The 25388-nt window shown below is 37.7% G+C and overlaps 1 protein-coding gene and 1 long non-coding RNA gene across 3 annotated transcripts in view; both read right to left on the bottom strand.

The window, feature by feature from the left end:
• LOC110443089 (E3 ubiquitin-protein ligase PDZRN3-like) overlaps window positions 1-25388 on the bottom strand; it is a 192046-nt gene that overhangs the window by 155071 nt on the left and 11587 nt on the right. For both annotated transcript variants that reach the window (XM_021487078.1, XM_021487077.1), the window contains exons 2-3: window positions 24725-24808; window positions 14780-14908 (exon numbers count right to left, since the gene is read on the bottom strand). In XM_021487078.1, the coding sequence (XP_021342753.1) occupies window positions 14780-14908; window positions 24725-24808 (213 nt within the window). The remainder of the gene's footprint in view (window positions 1-14779; window positions 14909-24724; window positions 24809-25388) is intronic.
• On the bottom strand, window positions 6507-7296 carry LOC110443090. The gene is made up of 3 exons (XR_002462075.1): window positions 7068-7296; window positions 7006-7023; window positions 6507-6961 (listed from the first exon to the last, which is right to left on the bottom strand). It is a non-coding gene; the product is annotated as an uncharacterized LOC110443090 (long non-coding RNA).

The following is a 25388-nucleotide window of genomic DNA, read 5'->3' as shown; positions in this document are numbered from 1 at the left end:
CTGACACCTTTACCCAGCCACTACGTCAGTCTGACACCTTTACCCAGCCACTACGTCAGTCCCAACCCTTTACCCAGCCACTACGTCAGCCCGACCCCTGTATCCAGCCACTACGTCAGTCCGTCACCTGTATCCAGCCACTACGTCAGTCCGACACCTTTACCCAGCCACTACGTCAATCCGACACTTTTATCCAGCCCCTACGTCAGTCCCAATCCTTCACCCAGCCACTACGTCAGTCCGACACCTGTATTCAGCCACTACGTCAGTCTGACACCTTTATCCCGCCACTACGTCACTCCGACACCTTTATCCAGCCACTACGTCAATCCGACACATTCATCCAGCCCCTACGTCAGTCCCAATCCTTCACCCAGCCACTACGTCAGTCCGACACCTGTACCCAGCCACTACGTCAGTCCGACCCCTGTTTCCAGCCACTACGTCAGTCCGACACCTGTACCCAGCCACTACGTCAGTCCGACCCCTGTATCCAGCCACTACGTCAGTCTGACAACTTTATCCAGCCACTACGTCAGTCTGACACCTTTACCCAGCCACTACGTCAGTCCCAACCCTTTACCCAGCCACTACGTCAGCCCGACCCCTGTATCCAGCCACTACGTCAATCCGACACCTTTATCCAGCCCCTACGTCAGTCTGACACCTTTATCCACCCACTACGTCAGTCCGACACCTTTATCCAGCCACTACGTCAGTCCCACACCTTTATCCAGCCACCCTCGTCCAATCACCTTCATTCTAAACTTTTGTCCTGTCATTTTGTCCCGCCACCCTCATTCAGTCACCTTTCAGTTTAAGTTGCTCAATTTTAATATGACTGCATTGCTGCGATAATTTTGATAGGAAAAAGAAAACTTGCCTTAATAACTGATTGGGTAGTAGGACTTGACAAGTGATGGCTAGGTAAACGAGGGTCAACTGTAATAAATGTTTAACATCAAAATTGTGATAATGAGAGCACCACCTGAAATGTAAGACAGAGCAATGCATTAAGTACTTAAAGGAAACCTCATTATAAAGACATTTACTAGAAGTCACCAGATAAAGGCAGAGCATGGCTATGTAGCCATCATCATCTCCTAATTAATTGTCTTTTAAACCTTAGACTACTGTGTATGTGTGGCGTGACTTTGGCGGTACAGTTCTCCGGATGCACACGAGATTAACCTCGGATTAGAGATAATCCTGTGTAAACAATGATCTGCAGTATAATCTTTACGTGGCCGTCTTCCTGTCTTGTGGTGCTGATGGCTCCTCCACTCAGCAATGACAGATTTCAAGTTGTTTATTGATTAAGAGAGACAGTCAGATTGTATCCTCTGTGGAAAAGAATATTGCAATATAATCCTTTTATTGATTTCAAATAATATTCCCTCTACACCTTCCATGATTCCTCGGCGACATGTACTATTTAATAAACGTAGAAGATTACATCGTTGTTCAGAGGCAACAAAAGTTACACGAGTTCTCAGCATGGTGTATTTACTGAAGTTTAGATAAAGTCCCCAAGCTTAAACTCTATAACACAGTGCTTTTGTGCACCTTGGTACAAATTATCCCTTTATCCCCACTGTTTTACTATCCAACATGGAACTACAAACTGCTTTTTGGACACCGAATTGTTCTGTCTTCCTCGTTCTCTTTTATTTTTTTACAACTTTTTTAAGATATACTGAAAATTATCTATAAATAATACCTTCAAATATGACCTTTGTTTTTATATTTTTTTATTTCAAAAAAAATATATTTTCTGTCAGACAAAAACGATTCTATCTACCTACAGTGACCTATACTGAGAGACACCCCCTGTGGATGACCTCCGTGGATGACCTCTGTGAGGTTATACATATGGTGAGCTTGTCCAGACTCAAAGATAACAAATGAAGAGATGGACATTCAGTAGATCCTATAGAAGGCTTTAGCGGCTGTCTCCCCTTCACACCTCTCAGACAAGTTACTGATATAAGATCCACACCATGTTAACTGATACAGGCGTACACAAATCTGTCAGGGTCGTGTGTGCAGATTCACCTGGAAGCCATTTATGTTTTGGTGAAGTCCATCTATGACTCTTTAATCCCTTATAAATGTCCTCCAATCTGTCTGTCATTGATACCTGAGGTAGGGACTGAATCCTTGGGGGTCGGGTTTCATGCCACATACATATATAAAAAAAAAATCTCCTTCGTCAACAGTCGCCCCAACCAGCTGCCTCGACAGTTGTCACGGTAATCAAAAATGGCTTCTACATTAAACGATAACCGTGATCTATTTCTATTGACAATCCAAATCTGGGATATCGGTCTCATATTATTTCACATCAATATCACTAGATCAGTCATTTAACGCTTTTAACACCAATTACTTACCAATATTTTTTAGCCATTTACGACTTATCTCAGAACAATCAGTGTGCATGACACATCAGTGGACACCATTTTGATATTTCTAACGCTATCTTCTTTGTCAAATACCGCAATAAATAGCATTCTTGTTAACTGTGTATAAAAGGAAAATACATGTCCGGAAAAAAGATTGATCAAATGAAAAATGTAAGGCCATTTTAATATTTTAGAATCCAAAGAAAGGACAGCTGTGAAGATGAAAGGACCGGAAGGGGAGCCTCAGAAGAAACAAACAAATACAGTCTGGTCTAAAGTCGAATTTATTTTAAAAAGAAGCAAACGGATATCTCCTTTTATTTGAATACAGTTAGGTATAAATCAGTTAATTCAAGAATTTGAAGTAGAAACTATAAATGTCGTCTGTTTCCATCTGTCAAAAGTCAACAAATCCCGTGGATATTGTTGTTTGGTATCCAGTAATGGCATTAGTTTGATACAATCTGGACAATCAACCCATCCATTCATAGGAATTTTTCAACATTTAGATGAAAAATTGAAATAAGAGTCCAAATTTGGTATTTAAAACTATTTTAATGTGGTAAAACACCTCCCCTAGAGGCGAAATGTGAACCGTTCTTTGACTTTGACCTTGGTACATTTATTAAGTCAAATGACCTAAGTCATGTCAGGACAAAAACATACTTCATATATAATGTAAGACTTATAAGATGGAATCTAGCTCTCCAGGATCAAACAGAATTTATTAACAGTGACGACATCAAATCCTCCTGGGGTCTCGCCATCCTGGGCCTTTGATTGTCACGACGATGTGGACGGTCTCCTCTAGTGTACGAAGAGTCAATGGTAGGAGCCAGGAGTACCATCAACCACCCATTACCTATATCTACCTCTAACCTTTTACACTTGGTAAATCCAGTCGAAAGTCTTGTACCTACACGAGTTAGGTAAATACCTTAACATGTCATCTTCATGTAACCTTTCTGGTCTGGAGAGCTGGACTGGGAGCCAAGCACATACCAAAGGTTAGACAAACACCTTAGAGGGGGGTGGTATCACACCGGGGTCCTCCTGGAGGACCTTAACCCCTCCAACAGACCCTTGTTACACGTTTAATACACAGGTATCGATAGATTTATTTGTTACCCATTGGCTTCGTAAACAACTCAGGTATTTCAGATATTCCAACGGGAAGTGCACAAGGAACTTATCAGGTAAACTTAACCAGCTCTCATTAGTTGGGGCTGAAATTATCATAATACTATACACACACATGTACTTCTGGCTAAATGTATTCAAATTATGCAGGTAAACAGTTTATACTGTACAATTAGTATTGATATAATTATACTGTACAATTAGTATTGATATAATTATACTGTACAATTAGTATTGATATAATTATATTGTACAATAAGTATTGATATAATTATACTGTACAATTAGTATTGATATAATTATACTGTACAATTAGTATTGATATAATTATACATTTAATGTCCCTTGTATAGTAGATATATATACCAATTTTGGAGGGAAACTAACAATTTTCCACTCTTACATGACATGCATTTCAGGAGAAATAGACTGACATGACAGGTGAGTATGTTCATGAGGTGGTTGTACAATATAACAAGTGGTATCTTCTACTAGGTACAACAATAGCACAGAATACTGAAGTATATGGTAGCTTCTACTAGGTACAACAATAGCATAGAATACTGAAGCATATGGTAGCGTCTACTAGGTACAACAATAGCACAGAATACTGAAGTATATGGTAGCGTCTACTAGGTATAACAATAGCACAGAATACTGAAGTATGTGGTAGCGTCTACTAGGTACAACAATAGCACACAATACTGAAGTATATGGTAGCGTCTACTAGGTACAACAATAGCACACAATACTGAAGTATATGGTAGCGTCTACTAGGTACAAAAATAGCACAGAATACTGAAGTATATGGTAGTGTCTACTAGGTACAACAATAGCCCAGAATACTGAAGTATATGGTAGCGTCTACTAGGTATAACAATAGCACAGAATACTGAAGTATGTGGTAGCGTCTACTAGGTACAACAATAGCACAGAATACTGAAGTATATGGTAGCGTCTACTAGGCACAGCAATAGCACAGAATACTGAAGTATATGGTAGCGTCTACTAGGTACAGCAATAGCACAGAATACTGAAGTATGTACCATATATTGTTCCATAATAATATGAAAAGGGTCACTCTAAAAGGGTTTCAAACTAGACAGGTTTTCGTTCCATCTCTTGTCAACAGTTCATAATAGAGAAACTCCCAACCAGACTCTCTTAAGGACCCCTGCCCCACGGTTGGTCAAACACTAAAGGATTTCATTGCTTTTTCTTTTTCGATTTTATACTTCATATTATTTTGAATTATTTTCAAAAAGTTCTGCAAGGTATAGTTGCTTTTCAGAAATGATATACCGAAGCTTTTGTCAAGTCAGTCAACATGTTTCCAATTCACCATTACAGTTTTTGGTATGGTATGGGTATCCTTAATTGTGATACCTAGTTGTAATGTAAGATAACCAGCCAGAACCCTTTCAGCTGTAATGCTGAATTCAGAATGAGAGACTCTGTTAATTATGATACCTAGTTAAGAAGACTACGAACAAGTAATGTCTGTGATACCTATAACTGTATGTACTCCACCACACTACTAATCACGATGAGTCTGACATCACACGTAACGTAACACCTGCTTGTAAACAAGTAATGTCTGTGATACCTATAACTGTATGTACCACACTACTAATCACGATGAGTCTAACATCACACGTATCGTAACACCTGCTTGTTAACAAGTAATGTCTGTGATACCTATAACTGTATGTACTCCACCACACTACTAATCACGATGAGTTTAACATCACACGTATCGTAACACCTGCTTGTTAACAAGTAATCTGTTTAATACTTTATAAAACCAATTATACGGGAGCCAGAAATGACAATACCACAATTATAATTCTCTGTTATAATTCTTACAACTATTTTAATACACCGTTCACTTTGACCTACTACAATTAAAGCCTTTTTTTCAATAGATTTTGATTCTGTTTTTCAAAGCTAGCGAAACTAACAAACTGTGATTTGAAAATGTGTTTTACAAAGCCAACCGATCTGATATGATTTTGTCCAATTGATAACACACACAAATATAGGTCTGCTTAAACTCTCCAAATATTTGTTAAGCTCCTTAGCGCGGCTGTGGACATTTCCTTAGGCAGGCGACCAGGGAAGTGTAGGTCGGACTCTTTGTTACAGGGATGTGTATCCTGCCGGTGTATTGTCCCCAGATTAGGATAACTTTATAATTTCCTCCTTTGATGTCTATAAGCTTGTTTAACTCTACCTATATTACATGTTTTGTTAGGTCGTACGGCTTAACTTCAAATGTTTTACTCCAGCAAATAGGTGTCTTGGTCAGAAATACATCAAATTCGGATACCTTTATTCTATTTGTTGTTTTGTTGACATTTATCATACAGGAAATTTATCAAACAACTTTTAGATTTTGAATTATATCAACTCACTAAAAATGCTTATTGAAATAAACTCACTGTTAAACAAATATTGAGACTTCTGATTAAAGTTTTGCCGTTTGTCTATTGTTGACCCTAGAACTAAGTTTTACTTATCTCTACTGCTATTAATAACACAATCAGGATAATTTTACAGTATATTTACAAAAACATCAAAGTGTATATATCAGGAAAAACATATTCACACATGTACTATAATGAGACACACTGTGATGTGACATTTAGAAGAACGTGGTTGGCTTTTGTTTCAAGCTTCTCTGGCACCAGGATTATCGTCCGTGTCGCTGGAGAGCACTTTGGGGATTTGACTTGATGTTCCCTGTATGTCAATCCTCCGTGATTCTTGTCTGAGATTCAATTATTGCATCTCCCCCCGCCATTTATAGCCCGAGGTTCTGCCATTTCGTGTTTAACACACCACAAGAATGTCTACTATTCCCTGACAGGAATGTGTGTCTTCCATTGCATCCTTTAAAACTCTCAGACTTCAACAATACCCAAGCTTTTCCAACAGACATGTTCATCCTTCCATGTTGTACTCCAAAAATCATCAACTTCAAAAATGTCTACACCTTTGATAGCAATACCTACACCTTCTCTGATAGCAATATCTACACCTTCTCCAATAGCAATACCTACACCTTCTCAGATAGCAATACCTACACCTTCTCAGATAGCAATACCTACACCTTCTCCAATAGCAATATCTACAACTTCTCCGATAGCAATATCTACACCTTCTCCGATAGCAATACCTACACCTTGTCCGATAGCAATACCTACACCTTCTCTGATAGCAATACCTACACCTACCTACACCTTCTCTGATAGCAATACCTACACCTTCTCTGATAGCAATACCTATACCTACACCTTCTCTGATATCAATACCTACACCTTCTCTGATAGCAATATCTACACCTTCTCTGATAGCAATATCTACACCTTCTCCAATATCAATACCTACACCTTCTCTGATAGCAATACCTACACCTTCCTACACCTTCTCTGATAGCAATACCTACACCTTCCTACACCTTCTCTGATAGCAATACCTACCCCTACCTACACCTTCTCTGATAGCAATACCTACCCCTACCTACACCTTCTCTGATAGCAATACCTACACCTTCTCCAATAGCAATATCTACAACTTCTCCGATAGCAATATCTACACCTTCTCCGATAGCAATACCTACACCTTCTCCGATAGCAATACCTACACTTTCTCTGATAGCAATATCTACACCTTCTCTGATAGCAATACCTACACCTTCTTCAATAGCAATACCTACACCTTCTCCAAAGCAATACCTACACCTTCTCCAATAGCAATACCTACCCCTTCTCTGATAGCAATACCTACACCTTCTCTGAAAGCAATACCTATACCTACACCTTCTCTGATAGCAATACCTACACCTTCCTACACCTTCTCTGATAGCAATACCTACCCCTTCTCCGATAGCAATCCCTACACCTTCTCCGATAGCAATACCTACACTTTCTCTGATAGCAATATCTACCCCTTCTCTGATAGCAATATCTACACCTTCTCCAATAGCAATACCTACACCTTCTCCGATAGCAATACCTACACCTTGTCCGATAGCAATTCCTACACCTTCTCTGATAGCAATACCTACCCCTTCTCCGATAGCAATCCCTACACCTTCTCCGATAGCAATACCTACACCTTGTCCGATAGCAATCCCTACACCTTCTCTGATAGCAATACCTACACGTTCTCTGATAGCAATACCTATACCTACACCTTCTCCAATAGCAATACCTACCCCTTCTCCAATAGCAAGACCTACACCTTCTCCAATAGCAATACCTACACATTCTCCAATAGCAATACCTACACCTTCTCCAATAGCAATACCTACACCTTCAATGGCAAGAATGATTGCAGTTATTCTGGCAATTAACTTTCATGGCTGTGACCTAGGCCATACTATTTATTTAATACATGTTTGATATTATTTGCTACAAGATATTTTTGATATAGTCAAATTTCAACTGTTCTTTATCCAATATAAATGGTTAATTTCAATTCAACCTCCAAAAAGCATGCAAGCTTTGGGAGAGGGCCTAGTGTGTTGTAATAACTTTTGCCTAATCCCATAGATCATTGTGAATCGATTTAAACAGGAACACGCTTACCCTGTCAAAAGTCAGACATTTATCGTAATTATTAGCCGATGCACAGGAACAAGAATTCAGTCTCTACACTATTCCTGAGGAATAAAACTGACTTATTTTTTTTAATTATTTTAATAATCGTTACAACTACCTTTATTAACAAATGTGTTCACTTTACCTAGAATTCCCCGCCTTTGATATGAAATACCTTTAAATGTATGTAAACATTGAACAACACATTTCATTTATTGAGTAAACATTATAACTGAATTTTAATAAGAAGCACTGGTTCAAGTCAATTTCATTTACAGTATACATTATGTTTAGTGTGAATTCCCGGGCTGATCTAATTTGTAGGTGATTACATGCTTAGCGCAGCATCAGCGTCACAGATTGTATTGAAGACTGAAAATCAAACAGAATTGGACCCCGAGAGGGAGTGTATATCTACAGAGAGCGATGAATTGGTCGCCGACTTACAACGTTATCTCAAACCTACGCATGCTGGCTCAGAATATCACCTTTGTACAATCACAAGTAAACATGAAATCTTTTCAGCGTTTTGGAGAATCTACGATGCACAAGCTGGTCTTATACAGGTAATCACAACAGTGGCTCCCCCTTCAGTGTTATCTATACAGCACATGCAATGTGTACACAGAACTGTTACAACACACCGAGTCGAAATCTGTTCCCTAACATTTATACTGCACTAAAACTCCTATCTAACCATGAAATCATTAAAATACAAAGGAATGAAAACACACTTGACTTTTGATCTCTGCAGGAAACGCTCAATTTCTTCAACCTAAACCTCAATATTTACAAATTCCAGGACTTGTATTTAAATTGACGGTGGAGGCGACAATGTTCTGAGTTCTCTGATGTAATCGGTGACACTTGTCATATGGTATTTTAAAATCGTCACTTTTAACAGGTGCTCTGTTGGTTATTTCGTCAATAAATAGACTAGTTTACCATTATCAAAAACTGTTGATCAATACAGGGCAATAAAGAGTGTTTATGCACTAAAAAGATTCGCCTTACACTAAACAGTGAATTACTACCAAGTTCTACTTGTCTTCGGCCCATTTCACACTTGAAGAGTGTCATTCAATAAATACTGTTTCTCCAGGGGCACTCCTCTAGTCTTTATTCATAAAAAAGACAAAAGTCCATTTTATTTTAAATGAAACCACAATTGAAAATGTGTAAGGTATGTCATCACAAAATAACCTTCAATTGTACACCACCCTTTAACATGTCTGGTGAACAAAATAAGCTTGGATTCTACAATGTACCATTACATGTAGAAAGCCTTATTAACATGTCCTAATTGACATAATTCAGAGACTAAGAGACGTCATATTTAAATAATTTCTCAATCAACATGTCAGAATGCCATCTATGTAGTACTACCCTCGATCATCTTTTACAAGTATCATCCCAGTCGATAGCTATAATTCATTATCACTCAAAAGTTTAACAAAAATTTCATTGAATCTCATTTTTCAATGTTTTTCTTTCTAGGTTAAGCTTATAACTAATATTACACTTCTCAAAATTAATGTAGATTTAATTTCTTGTTAAGCGAAATTTAATTACCTTTACCGTACACCGTCAAATAACATATTTAAGAGGGCGTGGGGGCATGGTAGATAATGTGACAATTACCATTGCATCTTGGGTGTTATGTAAATTTTGCAAGTCATTGGACAAAAGCCATTCAAATCCCTAATGACCAAGATTGACCCTTCTATTGGCAATCTGTCAAATGGCAGAGAGAATCGACACCCGCCATTGACAAGATCATGATTGGTGACAAAAATGTAATATGACTGTCATAAATCCTGTAATTAGCGACCACACGACTACTCGGAGGCGTCTCGTCGTGAAAGGAACTATGTACGTCTTTATGGATAAGTTTGGGATACTCTTCATTTCTAAACAAGATAAACGTTTGCTGACATGCAAATTTACACTGTTCAACAAAGATGTACACCAGGCAGGCTAGACCTCTCCATGAATCAATGTTATACCTATAGGTATGTAAGTTAGACTTGGAGTCGAAGGGCTTCACTTTTGGGGCAAAAAATGAGATAAATATTCCTCAGGCTTTGTGTAAATGTCCCCATAAAAATGTTTGACACTTTTGTTAAATGAGAAAACATCACGTCAACCAAGATATAAATCTTGATTACAGATGTCAGTTGTATATATTGATACTTCATCGGAGTGGAATCAACTTTACATACCAGGAAGGTCATTTCTGTGTGAAGAAGTGTAAATATTGATGATGATTAAACTCTGTCAGAAACACACCACAGGTGTGAAGGTCCGATGGTATAACAGTCTGCATCGATGCTAGTCCACATTTTTAGACCTTCTGTATAACCTCAGACATTCTGTACAACACAACAGCTCTGTCCAGACTCTTAGCTGCACAATGTTAGACATTTTGTACAACAAATAAATATGAACTTTATTTATTTTGCAACAATTATGAAACAAGTTATTCAACTTATATTAATCACTCTTGTTGGCCCAGATGTAAGTGTGCGTAGGGTCTTAATGTGGTAGGAATCCGGAGTACCCAGGGAACACCCACGTGGTCGGGCAGGTGACCCCATACCTTTTCACGTCCGATCAAGGAATCAAACCCTGGTCACCTTTGTGAAAGGCAAAAGCGCTATCCACAGCACCACCGACAACCAACAAAGCATGCCATTCCAACTATTATGTGCACAGTTTAGAAATTCTGTACAACACAGCATTCCGTTACTACTCTTAGCTGCACATTTTAGACATTTTTGTCCAGCACAGCAATCTGCAGTGACTGTTCGCTGCACATCTTATGACATTCTGAAGTGACTGTTCAGATGATGCATGGTGTGTATAGTACAGGGTTCCTAGGTACACAACAGTCCCTAAAATGTCAAACATAGGAACAGCTGTGCATGCGTCACCACACTGTACCTAACTAGACCTATAGGTGTAAAAACATTAGATAGAAATATTTTACTCTATCATACCTACATGAAGCTATTTTTGACAGAACTTTACCATCCATTTCACCCCTATATACAGAGGCTCAGGCAGCAGGTGGTTGTTTGGTTCATTTTCATGTATCTCATGCACATGTTTTACTTACTATTGTATATTGATGAGACGATATCCGTTTAAAAATGAAAATTAAATGAAATTGACTTATTGTAGAATTCATGTAGTGTCACACAGCTGTCACAGTGATATTGCATAGTCTAATGAGAAAGAGACTGGTTATATGTACTGAATCTCTGTTTGATTTTGATCAGGTTCAGTTCAACCATCTACAGTAGAATAGACGGGGCCGAACCTGGATGGGAATTCTAACCTGCCATGTAGCTTCCCCCCTCTTACACAAATGTCACCCTGGTAAAATAACAGCCGCTTCCTCCTGACTCGGCTAGGGAGAATTTCTCTTTAGCTCATTCAGTAGAGCGTAAGACTAGTAAACCAGAGGTCCTGGGTTCGCCTCCTATCGGAGGCATTGAAAAAATAATAACCTCCAGATCTGTTACACAAAGATTACCTTGGAATTATCAAATGACTTTAGTCATGACTTGAACTCAACCACTTCGTGTTGGCATGGCCAACTAAGATCAGCTTGTTATGTTTTGGTTTAAGACGATCGAGTGTCATTTATCATGGCTTACTGACCATTCCGCTAGCTGACCATTCAAGTAGCCAATCGGGAACATTACCGACCCATCTGCCATCTTGTATCAATCAGTAGGGCCATCAATACGGGCTCAGACAATGCTTGAAGACTTCCAATGTACAATCGTCACCATGTTGCTTTTCACCATGCAATCTTTCTTGAGGAGATTACAGAGAAAGTTGGCTATTAAGTGCGTAGCCAAATGAGCTACACCATTACCTTGCCCAGCCCGAGAGGTGTGTATAAAGACCTCCCTCCCTGCACGGGAACAAACACCCATCATCAAAGTCGTGACAAATTACTGGTAAAGTCCTCCATTACCTCCTCACCTAATGGTTTGAGAAATGAGCAAATAAAGGTTTTAAATCAACTTCAAAGACAGAGTCTTGCTGGGATGTGTCAAATGGCCCTTTGCTCATCACAGAAAAGCATTGAATGTTTATCCACAATATCTTAAACAATTCAATCCCTCCTACATAAAGCTGTCAGTATAGTGTAGCAACACTACAGATAACCCTCGTACCCTAACAACACCACTTCAATGACTTCAATGACATAAACAAATACTTATTAAAAAAATCAAAAGGTATACATGTACTTCTAAATTATATAAAAAAGTTAGAACTGCCATTGAATCAGAAAGTCAAGCGTTGTTATGTGCACTGCTGTTTTTCCTCCGCTGACTGTAGTGTGATAATGATTTCAGATCTTTATTGATGTATCTTCTGGCTTGCCTTACAGTTGAGTGTATTCCTGATAACAGACAACTCACAATATCCTCAATCTATCAGGATCAGTAAGGACAAGATGCTGTTTATAAATGGTGAAGCCCTCGATAATATTTATCTACAAACCGAGAGCACCTGCAAATATTTCTCTTACGAACCCTACATTACAGACAACTGTTACTGTAACATAAGCAACTGTTACTAGAACACTTAACACAAAGACAACAGGTGTTAGATGTAATATCTGTTTTAAAATAAATAGATTTTGCAGTGAATCTAAAACCTCCAGTAGAATTGTGTTATTAACTATTTCCACCTGTCCAGGTAATTAGTGTTTGTAGAGCTACCTGAAGATTCAATAGGACATATGATTCTGATCGTTAAGGTGACAACCTCCATATTACACCTTGGTCATCTAATCAATGGTCATACTCATCTTTAAAGCGTCTAATTGTCTGTTTTGTACGAGTTTTCCATTAAAGCGTGCTTATGTTACTGAAGTTTAACCCCAGCAGCGGGCGGCCGTACTTCAGTTTAGACACCTGCCCTCCTTCTGCTCTAGGTGACAATTCATCAAGAGGGGTCCTTCAGAACTGAACAATCCAATGGCCATTGAAAATCTACTAATTCACACCTAACTAGCCTTTTGTAATGATTTCCCAATAAACGTCTGGTTCTGTGTTATTTACTTGGTGTTTCTGGCCGTTAATGTAACTACAATGACCAATCAGGAGTAAACAGCTGACCCTCCGACTGGACACAAGGCTGAGTCACACACCCAGTTACACACCCTTCACAAGCCTCTTGTTTTCCTTCTCATCAGCTGCAATTCAAATTGAATCTAATATGATTGTAATCACCTGGTGGACATACTGCTGACCACTGCTAATCAAGTGGACATTAGTCTGGACAATGACAGGGATTTGGTTGACCGTCCACCCCACATGATTTTCGCAAATCCCCAGCGGTCAACCCTCGGAAGTTTGACAGTAAACCTTATTAGGAATTCTGACCTCCGACCAAACACTGACCAGGTCCAGTTCTACTTTAAATGGTCAGTTTTAGATCTGGTAATCAGGGCAAATTAACAGACCAATATTAATATTCTGATCGGTCAAGATATTGGGTGACGCATTGCTAGAATATGGTTCTTGTTAAGTCTGTTATAAAGCTGTAGCTATGATTGGTTTATACGGTAATCATAAGATGTCTCCACACAAACATTCCTGGTTTGTAATTAACAGACTTGATCAGCAATTACTCCACACCAATATTCTGCATACATTATGGGCTGAGGCCAAATCTAATTCCTTCTGAAGTTTCTAATCAGATTTATAGATTCACAGTTTTATGTTTCAGAACGTCGTGTAGCAGGGTGACAGGTCTGGAAAGACACTTGACATTGTCAGAATTTTTTGTTATATGTTTTGCGTCTCATTCAGCTTTTTAAAACTCTCCTTGTATTTTTGTACAACATTTTAAATATGGCATAGTAGTACCATGATTGTATCTGGTTTACTGCAGCAATACAGTAACTGTAATATATTGCACTCAAATTTCAGGATAAATTTGTTTTGTTTAACATCCTATTAACAGCTAAGGTCATTTAAGGGACATCACTAGATTTGAGAGTTTGCTTTGATAAATACAGTAAAAAAAGTATATCAAATCCATTTTTATATTGAAGTGTCCCCATCTTCAGTGTAAAATTTTACATAGAGCTTTGACAGCACCTCTGTCATGATGTGTTGGTATTAGACATGGAGTCCTGGTGCCAAACATACACTGAAAACTTGTGCAGGTATGTTTTGGATTTTTAGGCAGTCCCAATGAAAATACTTCTCGACTACTTTTACGTAATGCTAAATACCCGAGTTTGAAATTCAAACAAACCAGACAGAGCTGTTGGATCAGGATACGTCACTTGCATTCTTTTAAAAGAAAAAGCTGTTCTAAACTGTTCCTTCAATCCTGCGACTACCTCTAGCTGCCTGTAGTGGACAGCTTCACTGCCCCAGACTGCCTCTATTAAAGAGTGTGCTCTACTGCCTCTGGTCATAGTAAACAAAACCACTGAGTGATGCAGACCTATCAATAAACCGCCCTAGAGTACACTGGTCACTGCAATGACCTTTATATTGAGATGTGTTTTGTCCCGTTTTCATCCATCACTTGCAGAAAAAATCCATGTCTGTATAAAAAGCTATTTCTAGAGAATAGAAAAGAGTAACTTACTTTGATAATGTGGTCATTCACTTGCAGTCCTGTCTTCTCTGCTGACCCCCCTTCCATGACCTTTGACACCACAATGCCCTCCGACCCATCTTCTGTTTTTCGGCTGTTATTGTTGTCATCGTCTTCAGTCTGCAGAAAAAACAACACCATAATTAAACTTCCCACTGTTAGCAATCTACATCCCATTGACTACACCTCTAAGGAATCTGTCACTGTCATGGCCGAGGGTGTAGATTCGCCACAGGAACAGGACAAAAGAGGTACTTCAGATGTTACGGAGCGGGTGTGAGGAAGAGGCTGTCGCATTAAAACCCCAGGACACAACACGCTCATCGACATGTTCAAGGCAACAAAAGATAATGAAACAATTTCACCTAATTAATACAATGCAAGATGAAAACACTGAACTTGACTCATTTTATTGTGCCAACATCAAAGAGAAATGCATCCCTCCTCTGATAATCGGGTCAACTTAGTGATCATGCTCAATGACCATTGAGAGTCCGCAATCTTGGGCACGGCTCGCCCTCCTGACCTTTTGTCCACACCGAACAATGGGACGTGATGATCCGAAAACAATACCCGCCATAACCACCGCTTTTTATAATTGACGGCCATCTCAGGATAAAAGGAGCACTCTTTCCCCTAATGTAACAGACCATAGAATTAAATGTTTTTATGTCAAATTGATAATCCTGGGTATAACATGCATCGGCTCTCACTGTCCACTTTACAGCGAAACACAGCTGGTGAGGACACGAGTAATTGGCCAGCACATCAACCTGTAATTGTTTTTATTTCTATGCCTCGTTCAAACTACAGTTCAGACTAATTTAACTTAATCCAATATTGTCCTAAGAAAAACACCAAAGATTATTGAAATGGCTTTTATGTTCCATGTACTTTGATTGGAAATACCACATCATGAAAGAATTCAATCTCTGTTATAGAAAATCAGGATAAAATCAGTTCACGGAGAGTAGGATAAAATAGGCAGATATAGAAAAATATTGATATGATGCTTATTGGGAATATTTCTGCTTTCAAACTGAAAATACAACGCGTGTATTAATTTTCTATCCATTTTGTTTCAATCTGGTATTTGATACAAAGTGTTTGTGTAAAAATGTTTGATACTGCGAGATTTTGAGAAGAAACAAAGCTGGTCTGAGATTTGTTCAATTAATCTTTATGGGAAGGCTTTACACGGGATTTTTTGGGGGCGTCTTCATCGAAATGTCCACTAAAAGGTTTAAAAACAAAATGAAATTATCTTAGAATAATTGCAAAAATGGAACGGGTAAAACTGTGAATTCTCCTTTAAAATCTTTAAATCAGATGCTTGAAGATTTAATGACCTTATTCAAAGGGACAGGGCCATTGCAATGTTTGGAGTAGAAGAGGGAGAAAATGATCACACGCGCAGATAACCTATCACTGGAGGTCCCCTATGCCCATCACATAATGATCAAATGCTTTTTTTAAGCTTGAATGAAAGACGCAATAGGTTCCAAATTGGAAGCTAAATTTCTTTGTTAAAAACAAATTAAAGTGGCTAATTGCTTATCGGGTGTTAGTAAATGCGTTTTAAAATGGAGATGGTCATTACATGAGTCAGAGAGCTCTCCTGTAGCTCCGACGGCTCAACATGACTGGAGGGGCAACTCTTTAATTCCTCGATTACCAAAAAAGATTTAGCCAATTTCACAGATTTTACACACTTATAATAGACATTAAGCAGCCAGCAACACTTGGCAACATTTTCAACACTCTTTTTCGTCATTTTAGCATCGTCCTGGATGAGTCACAATTCCAATACATGTTTTCTTAGGCTTTCTTTATCCGCTGGGTCCAAATTAAATCTCCGAACTATTAACTACCATCTCATTCTTCCGAAACAAGCTGGGTTTCTCTGGGAGTTCCACAGCTCCCTGTTGCTGTAGTGGCGTTAGTCACATGATAGATGAACAAATTAAAGACAGCCGAGGTGGACTATACCCAAAGGCAAAATTTCTGCAAATGATTTCGCGATAACGTTATAGGATAAAGGCAACAGAATTTAGGAAGCAATGAGTCTAGGGATGACAAACTGTTGCAGCAGCTAATGACAATCTACCAAGGGACCCCACTGTCTGCACATGGGGGTAGCCATGTAATTACTACATGAATAAATAATTAACGTATAGTATCCTGAATGTACAACACCATACCAAATCCTGATAGATATACCTGATTGTAAATCTGAGCTATTACTATCACACATTTCTATTTCCACTTCGTCCAAAACATAATAACATGGTCGTATTTGGTATGAAAATATGCTGGGATTACAAAGGTGATGGATTTTTTTCCTTTCGGAAATTAGGGCCTAATGCTTAAAGCGACGATATTGAAATCCTCTGTCTCCTGTTTCGCTGACAAGCATGGCACTCAATATGCCAAGGGGAAGCCACAGGAAGAGAAATGACGCCAAAGAGTTGTCGCTTTCTTTTCCGGAGAAAAAAGAATGACTCAGATTTATTGTGAGTCAAAAGAATTCCAGGGTTCCCAAATTGGCTTATACCTATAAACCATACTTGACAAAAAGATTTTCTAAGCTTATTGTATTTTTGTATCAGTTCTCTGTTTGACAGTACTATTCAATCCCAGGGATCTTGCAACACCTTCCAGTAATTATAGATCTATTTGTAATTCTAGTAGCTTATAATTAAGAAACATTGATACAATATGTTCGTCTTGGGGCATACGACACACGTTTCTGTAAAACACCTGAACGGACTGGCATTACACTACATGCATACTAACTAAGTACATGTTTGTACGTAAAAAACAGATCGGAATGTGCACGGAAATTGACTGTCTCTTTTTCAATTCTGGTTTTTTTAGTAAGCATGTACAATTAGGAAGTAAGCAAAACATGAATTAAAAACCAATGAAATTAAACAAAGTTAGCATTCTGTTCATTGTCAACTGAACATACTTAGTACTCTATACACATTGTCCAATAAACAATGATATCATTTGTTTGGCTGAAACACGTACATATACACAATAGATGAAACATATTATATCTACAACATGAAACATGCTTGTAATTATCATCGTGTCCTGATTGACGACCATTTAATTTTGGATGGCCTTCACCAGGGATGACCCATCAAACTGATGATAACCTTATTTCTATGCACCCCTCAACATTCAATATCGACTGTCAATTTTGTTCTTGCAAAAAAACACTTTCAATCAAGAGAATGGACATTGAATAAGAATGGGTACAGAAAAAAAATTCTGAAAATATTTCTGATTCTATAAAAAATAATTCTGTGATATAAATTATAACATATATCAAATAATGTAGTTTTCAAAATAAATTTTAATAATTTTACAACAAATATGAAACAATTTTTATCAATTCATATTAGTTACTCTTGTTGGCCTAGATGGTAGCATGCAGGGGACCTTAGTGCGGGAGGAAACCAGAATAAAACCACATGGTCAGGTGGGTAAGTGAGGTGACCCGATACCTTCTCGTGTCTGATCAGGGAATCGAATCCAGGCATCTTGGTGAAAGGTGTGATATCCACTGACCCACCCAACCATTCATATAATGTAGTTCATATTGAATAAAAATCACAAAAGGTCATTTTGAATTTTTTACCATCATCATTCAACCTATTTTATTGGGGCCATAATAAAAACTATATCAGATAATAAAAGGGTCATGATCAGGCAATACAACGGTGTCACCAGGTATGACATATTTACACCTGCATTGAAAACACAATTTAGCTTCGTTAATTTCCCTTGATGTCCGAGAATAGCCTGTCTAAGCTTTGATCAGCTAATCCATTATTATATCTATTTACTCCGCCTCGTCAGGATCAATGGCCGATGTCTAGTAGCCTAGCCACTGTATCTCCCATCTAACGATCATCCTATACTTACACACATCTAAATGTCATCAGTATTTACACCCGATGCCATAATTCACCTAATTGATTAGTAAATTGTGTTACTGCCGACACCGTTCAACGCTCCTGTTCCAGATAGAAGCAATATTTGACGACTTTTGGTGGAAAGAGGTGTAAAAGTAGAAGCTACATAGTAACGCTGTGTACTCATGCTTGATATACCATAGGATTTCAGGTGTGGATATGACTAACAATGACAATTCAATACCTATAATTACTAGGCTGTGTTACTGTAGACTTACTAGGCTGTGTTACTGTAGGCGTACTAGGCTGTGTTATTGTAGACTTACTAGGCTGTGTTACTATAGACTTACTAGGCTGTGTTACTGTAGACTTACTAGGCTGTGTTACTATAGACTTACCAGGCTGTGTTACTGTAGACTTAGTAGGCTGTGTTACTGTATACTTACTCGGCTGTGTTACTGTAGACTTACTAGGCTGTGTTACTGTAGACTTATAAGGCTGTGTTACTGTAGACTTAATAGGCTGTGTTACTGTAGTCTTACTAGGCTGTGTTCCTGTAGACTTACTAGGCTGTGTTACTGTAGACTTAGTAGGCTGTGTTACTGTATACTTACTCGGCTGTGTTACTGTAGACTTACTAGGCTGTGTTACTGTAGACATATTAGGCTGTGTTACTGTAGACTTACTAGGCTGTGTTACTGTAGCCGTACTAGGCTGTGTTATTGTAGACTTACTAGGCTGTGTTACTGTAGACTTATTAGGCTGTGTTACTGTAGACTTATAAGGCTGTGTTACTGTAGACTTAATAGGCTGTGTTACTGTAGACTTACTAGGCTGTGTTACTGTAGACTTACTAGGCTGCGTGTTACTGTAAATTGTATTGAGTTACTTAAAGGAAAGGAGACAAGAGATGTGCTCTGTCTCATTCTAATGCAAAGTCAGGATGAATTAAAACAAACTTGAAAATGGCTAAATATTTAGAATACAAAATAAATCTGACATGGCTGAATATAACTGGAAATCACATTTGGTGACCGGCTTGTATTTCAACTAACTCTTGAAGCTGAAGTTTTTCTCTGTGGCTATTGAAAGGATGGATCAATTCTTGTCTTGTTGAGTACAAATAATTTCCATGATAAGATGGTAAAACATTATATCCATTCTAACAAATCAAATTTACAGCACTGAAAATGTCAGAAGAGTTAGGGTTTCAAATTATTTTCCATGTTTTCTGTCCTGATAAAATGAGAAACAGTCCAATGATTTGTTTTATCTTCATGGCTTGTCAATAAGAATATTTTGGGATTACTGGGTTATTCCTTGATTTAAGACCCATCAAACAGCCTAGACAGAGATAATCAATGGTAAAACTCTGAGATGACATTAGAGGCAAGTTGGGTTCCATTTTCCTCATCAGTATGAAGCTTGCAATTTCAGGAATTATTCTTTTGCGATAGTCAAAAATGTAAGCATGCGTTTCACTTAAATTTCTATTTTCTTACAAATGTGAATATTTCACATTTTGTTAAATTATAATTATAATGTATTGTTTGGATATATACAGTCTAAGACTGAATTTTCAATTCAGCAAGATTTGAAAATATGACAATCAGCAGTAGTGATACAACCTCTGTCCAAATAAAATATAGCTACAGTACACAGCCCATAGGTGACATTTCCGTTCCATATAAGCCTCTCTCCTCGTCTTTGAAAGGGTTGGGTCACCAATCAGAACCGGCTGTAACCTAGAGTTAATTTAAACACCCACTTATTCATAATCCATGAAAAATACTCACCCACTCTCAAACTTCCAAACAGATAAATATATTTGTAATCTAAGAACTTGATACGAGTAAGATAAGGTGACGGCTGAGATACAGAACGCAATCATCTCAGAATCTGAATCTGATTTAAACAGACGATTACGAGATAATTAGACAAAAAAGTCAACAATTAGAAGCAATAGAAACACACTCGTTTAGGTGTAAACATACCCTCCTATCCCTCAAAATCCACTCCCTCCTTTAGGTGCTTGGCAACCGTGAAATGAAATCACATGCCAGGCAAAACCTAAGCTGTGAAAGTTTCATTTCAAAAGATTTCCACATTTTAGCTTGAGTGATTACCAAAGGAAAGTTGACTCCCCCCCAGAATCTGTTGACCTAAGAAATATGTAAAGTACAGTAGGTACAAATGAGGGGGAGTTGAATGACCAGGTCAACCATTGACCTTATCACGGAACTAACAAGCCTGGTTAGCTTCCAGATTCAAAATACCACCAATAAAAAACTTAAATCAAGAATAAATTAAGAAAATTATCTTTTTTTTTTTGTCACATTATTGGTCAATCATCAAATTCTCCAATATCTGCAGTAATTGTATGGGTTTTTTTATAAAGATTTGGAGTTTTTTAGGAGACTAGATCTTAACATGATATGAAGCTGAATCATTAACCTGATCTTGCAAACTATAAATGGGTCAATGTCACGACAACGGCACCAGACAGAGATCAGTCTATGGTCTAACACCCATAATTAGGTTTTATGACAAAAATCATGTTCCTTTCCATAGTTTTCATCTTTATACTGCGTTAAAGTGACACGGTGAAATATCTGATGTCCCCTGTAATTCGTGCTGCTGATTTACGAGGCTGAGTGAGGAAGATGACATGTTATAAGATGTTACAGGATTATACACAACATCGTCCTAACACAATCAAATCATTTTCCTTTGTTAGTTCCCTAATTGGATATCATCCCATTTTTTATATCATGTCTTCATGAAATTACCCCCTTGTCATATTTCTTCCAAATTTCGCCCAAAAAGTCTCGCAGCAGCTACACATTAAAGGCAAGTAAAAGCAGGAGGACAAAACACAGGGCCAATAGAAGGGTGACGTTTTGACTGATCTCAAAGGAATCTATGGAAAAAAATCAAATTCATTCCATTGTTTGATCACAATAGGATATGGAAATTAAAGCCATCTGAATGAAACTGACCTCTCATGTTTGTATAGGAGGACAGTATTATGTTACTGGTAAAATGTCCAACACTAATTAAACTGATGGACATCCAATGACACCACTGACAGGAGAAATGGGGGGAGGAGGGGTTCCCCCCATTCTTTATTGTTTCTGGATGTCTAATGTTTGAGAAAGAAATTAGGAACAAATATTTTACATGTTTAATATATAATATCACTACATCATTGTCTCATCCTTTAACAATCAATCATTAAGAAATTGATACGATGGCCCTTCTTCAGAAAGATATTTTTTCAAAACTAAACAAAATTTCATATTCATGGTTTGCTAATAATTAAAGCCCTCCCTACAATGACCTTTTGGGGAGGGCTTTAATAATAAGTAAACAATGCATACAGAGCTTTGTCTTCTCTTACAAAAATGTCTTACTGTGCTCTATCCTTACAACAATTGTTTGCTAGAACGCTTTCACTACAATAAGTGTTTGGTAAGTCACTCTCACTACAGTAAGTGTTAAATAAGATACTCTCACTACAATAAGTGTTTGGTAAGACACTCTCACTACAATAAGTGTTTGGTAAGACACTCTCACTACAATAAGTGTTTGGTAAGACACTCTCACTACAATAAGTGTTTGGTAAGATACTCTCACTACAATAAGTGTTTGGTAAGACACTCTCACTACAATAAGTGTTTGGTAAGACACTCTCACTACAATAAGTGTTTGGTAAGATACTCTCACTACAATAAGTGTTTGGTAAGATACTCTCACTACAATAAGTGTTTGGTAAGACACTCTCACTACAATAAGTGTTTGGTAAGACACTCTCACTACAATAAGTGTTTGGTAAGACACTCTCACTACAATAAGTGTTTGGTAAGATACTCTCACTACAATAAGCGTTTGGTAAGATACTCTCACTACAATAAGTGTTTGGTAAGACACTCTCACTACAATAAGTGTTTGGTAAGACACTCTCACTACAATAAGTGTTTGGTAAGATACTCTCACTAACTACAATAGGTGTTTGGTAAGACACTCTCACCACAATAAGTGTATGGTAAGATACTCTCACTACAATAAGTGTTTGGTAAGATACTCTCACTAACTTCAATAAGTGTTTGGTAAGACACTCTCATTACAATAAGTGTTTGGTAAGACACTCACTGCAATAAGTGTTTGGTAAGATACTCTCACTACAATAAGTGTTTGGTAAGATACTCTCATCACAATAAGTGTTTGGTAAGACATTCTCACTACAATAAGTGTTTGGTAAGATACTCTCACTACAGTAAGTGTTTGGTAAGACACTCTCACTACAATAAGTGTTTGGTAAGACACTCTCACTACAATAAGAGTTTGGTAAGATACTCTCACTACAATAAGTGTTTGGTAATATACTCTCATCACAATAAGTGTTTGGTAAGACATTCTCTCTACAATAAGTGTTTGGTAAGATACTCTCACTAACTACAATAAGTCTTTGGTAAGACACTCTCACTACAGTAAGTGTTCGGTGAGACACTCTCACTACAATAAGTGTTTGGTAAGACACTTTCACTACAATAAGTGTTTGGTAAGATACTCTCATCACAATAAGTGTTTGGTAAGACATTCTCTCTACAATAAGTGTTTGGTAAGATACTCTCACTACAATAAGTGTCTGGTAAGATACTCTCACTAACTACAATAAGTGTTTGGTAAGACACTCTCACTACAGTAAGTGTTCGGTAAGACACTCTCACTACAATAAGTGTTTGGTAAGATACTCTCACTACAATAAGTGATTGGTAAGACACTCTCACTACAATAAGTGTTTGGTAAGACACATTCACTACAATAATTGTTTGGTAAGACATTCTCACTAACATAAGTGTTTGGTAAGATACTTTCACTACAATAAATGTTTAGTAAGGCACTCTCACTACAATAAGTGTTTAGTAAGGCACTCTCACTACAATAAGTGTTTGGTAAGACATTCTCACTACAATAAGTGTTTAGTAAGGCACTCTCACTACAATAAGTGTTTGGTAAGGCACTCTCACTACAATAAGTGTTTGTAAGACACACTCTCTACAATAAGTGTTTAGTAAGACACTCCCACTACAATAAGTGTTTAGTAAGACACTCCCACTACAATAAGTGTTTAGTAAGGTATTCTTCCAACATTTCACTGGGAGAAGAGGGTTTCATTTAGAAGCTGTCAAGCCCTAAGAATTACTGTCATAATCTCACTCTGTGAGGCACACAAGGCGGGTCCATCATTAACAAACGGCACAGGAAAAATCAATAATTTTCCTCATTTTGCATAACAAATGAATAATTTATATGACTGTTACAATATTTGTGATCACACAAATGATTACATTGTTGTTATAGAGTGCTATATTTGTTATGTCTATATTGATGCTGTAAAAAAAATAAAGTTCATTGTTATTCAATTTTTCTATCTGAAAATAGCAAATTTATCAGAATTTAAAATAGCAAGAATTTTTAAATCTGAAATAACCGGAGATGTTGGAAAGGTTTGATTCGCTGCAAATTGAAATTAAATGCTTGTACTATCATGAAAACCAGATTTAAATTCAAAGAATCACAGCATGACAAAATATGGAACTGTTTTCACCAAGTCATCAAGACATCCTCCTCAAATTGATCTAGTGTAATCTAGTGCTTCCACTTAGAGAAGAATGTCATTTAAGTCATATAACTAATTAAAATTCCATGTTACGAATTCCTTAAAGCATGGCCGAGTGACAGTTGACACCATGTTACATTATGTTTCACGCGCAACTGCGGTATTGCAAAAACACTATGGGGTGTTTGTTTAAAATTCTACACGTGCAGACATGCATGTCGTGCATGCACGTGAAAAGCATGTCCAGCGAACCAAATAGTCGCCATTTTGGACAGTGCATTTCGACAGATGCTACTATATCAAGCAAGGAAAGAAAATATTTTAATTATTTCAGAATTTCAGGACAAAAATAAGAAAGAGACAATTAAAATAAGTATTTGTACTTACCGAAAATCCTCCCATGATGTTAAAGCCGAGCGAGTTGTCGAGCCTCCGGAGGGTGAGTTTGAGTGGAACCGAATACACGTCTGCCTGAGGAGGGAATTACAAGACAGATGGTTAAAACCATTGTCAACTCGGTAAGACTTGGCCAGTCACAGTTCTACAGGAGTCGCCATGACTTGTTTGATGTTAGTTTCTCTAGATCGATAGCACGAGCAGGACGTGACATTGTCCACACGAGAAGTGGTCACGTGCATGCCAGCAGCCGAGGCTATTGTTTCCCGCCAATACGCCGTACTATTGCCTAGAGTTATAGTCCATACGTGTCTGGCCATAAATACACACTTATCATATTACAGACAAAACTTAAGTGATTTCTCTAGTTAAGGACACAAAATCTTTCCAAATAATCAGGATGCGTCTTTTTGTTGCAATAATTGATTGTCTTTTTGCACTTATTGGCTTGTTATACTGACTACGTTTGACGCCAATGCTAGTGTAATATGTACGGTATACATATAATTTTATCGGCGGTATTGACGTTATTTGAGAAAATGCTGACATTTAATTCTACAACTTCTGTGTTCTATTGCGTATCTATATATATTCGAGTTGATGACGCAGGGGCGCGGTAATGTGTTTTTTTTTATTAAATATATGAACACACTCC

The sequence above is a fragment of the Mizuhopecten yessoensis genome, unplaced genomic scaffold (genome assembly GCF_002113885.1).
Source record: "Mizuhopecten yessoensis strain PY_sf001 unplaced genomic scaffold, ASM211388v2 scaffold716325, whole genome shotgun sequence".
Taxonomy (NCBI): Eukaryota; Metazoa; Mollusca; class Bivalvia; order Pectinida; family Pectinidae; genus Mizuhopecten; species Mizuhopecten yessoensis.
The sequence above is the reverse complement of the archived record's forward strand: the minus strand, read 5'-3'. Positions and strand labels throughout refer to the sequence as shown.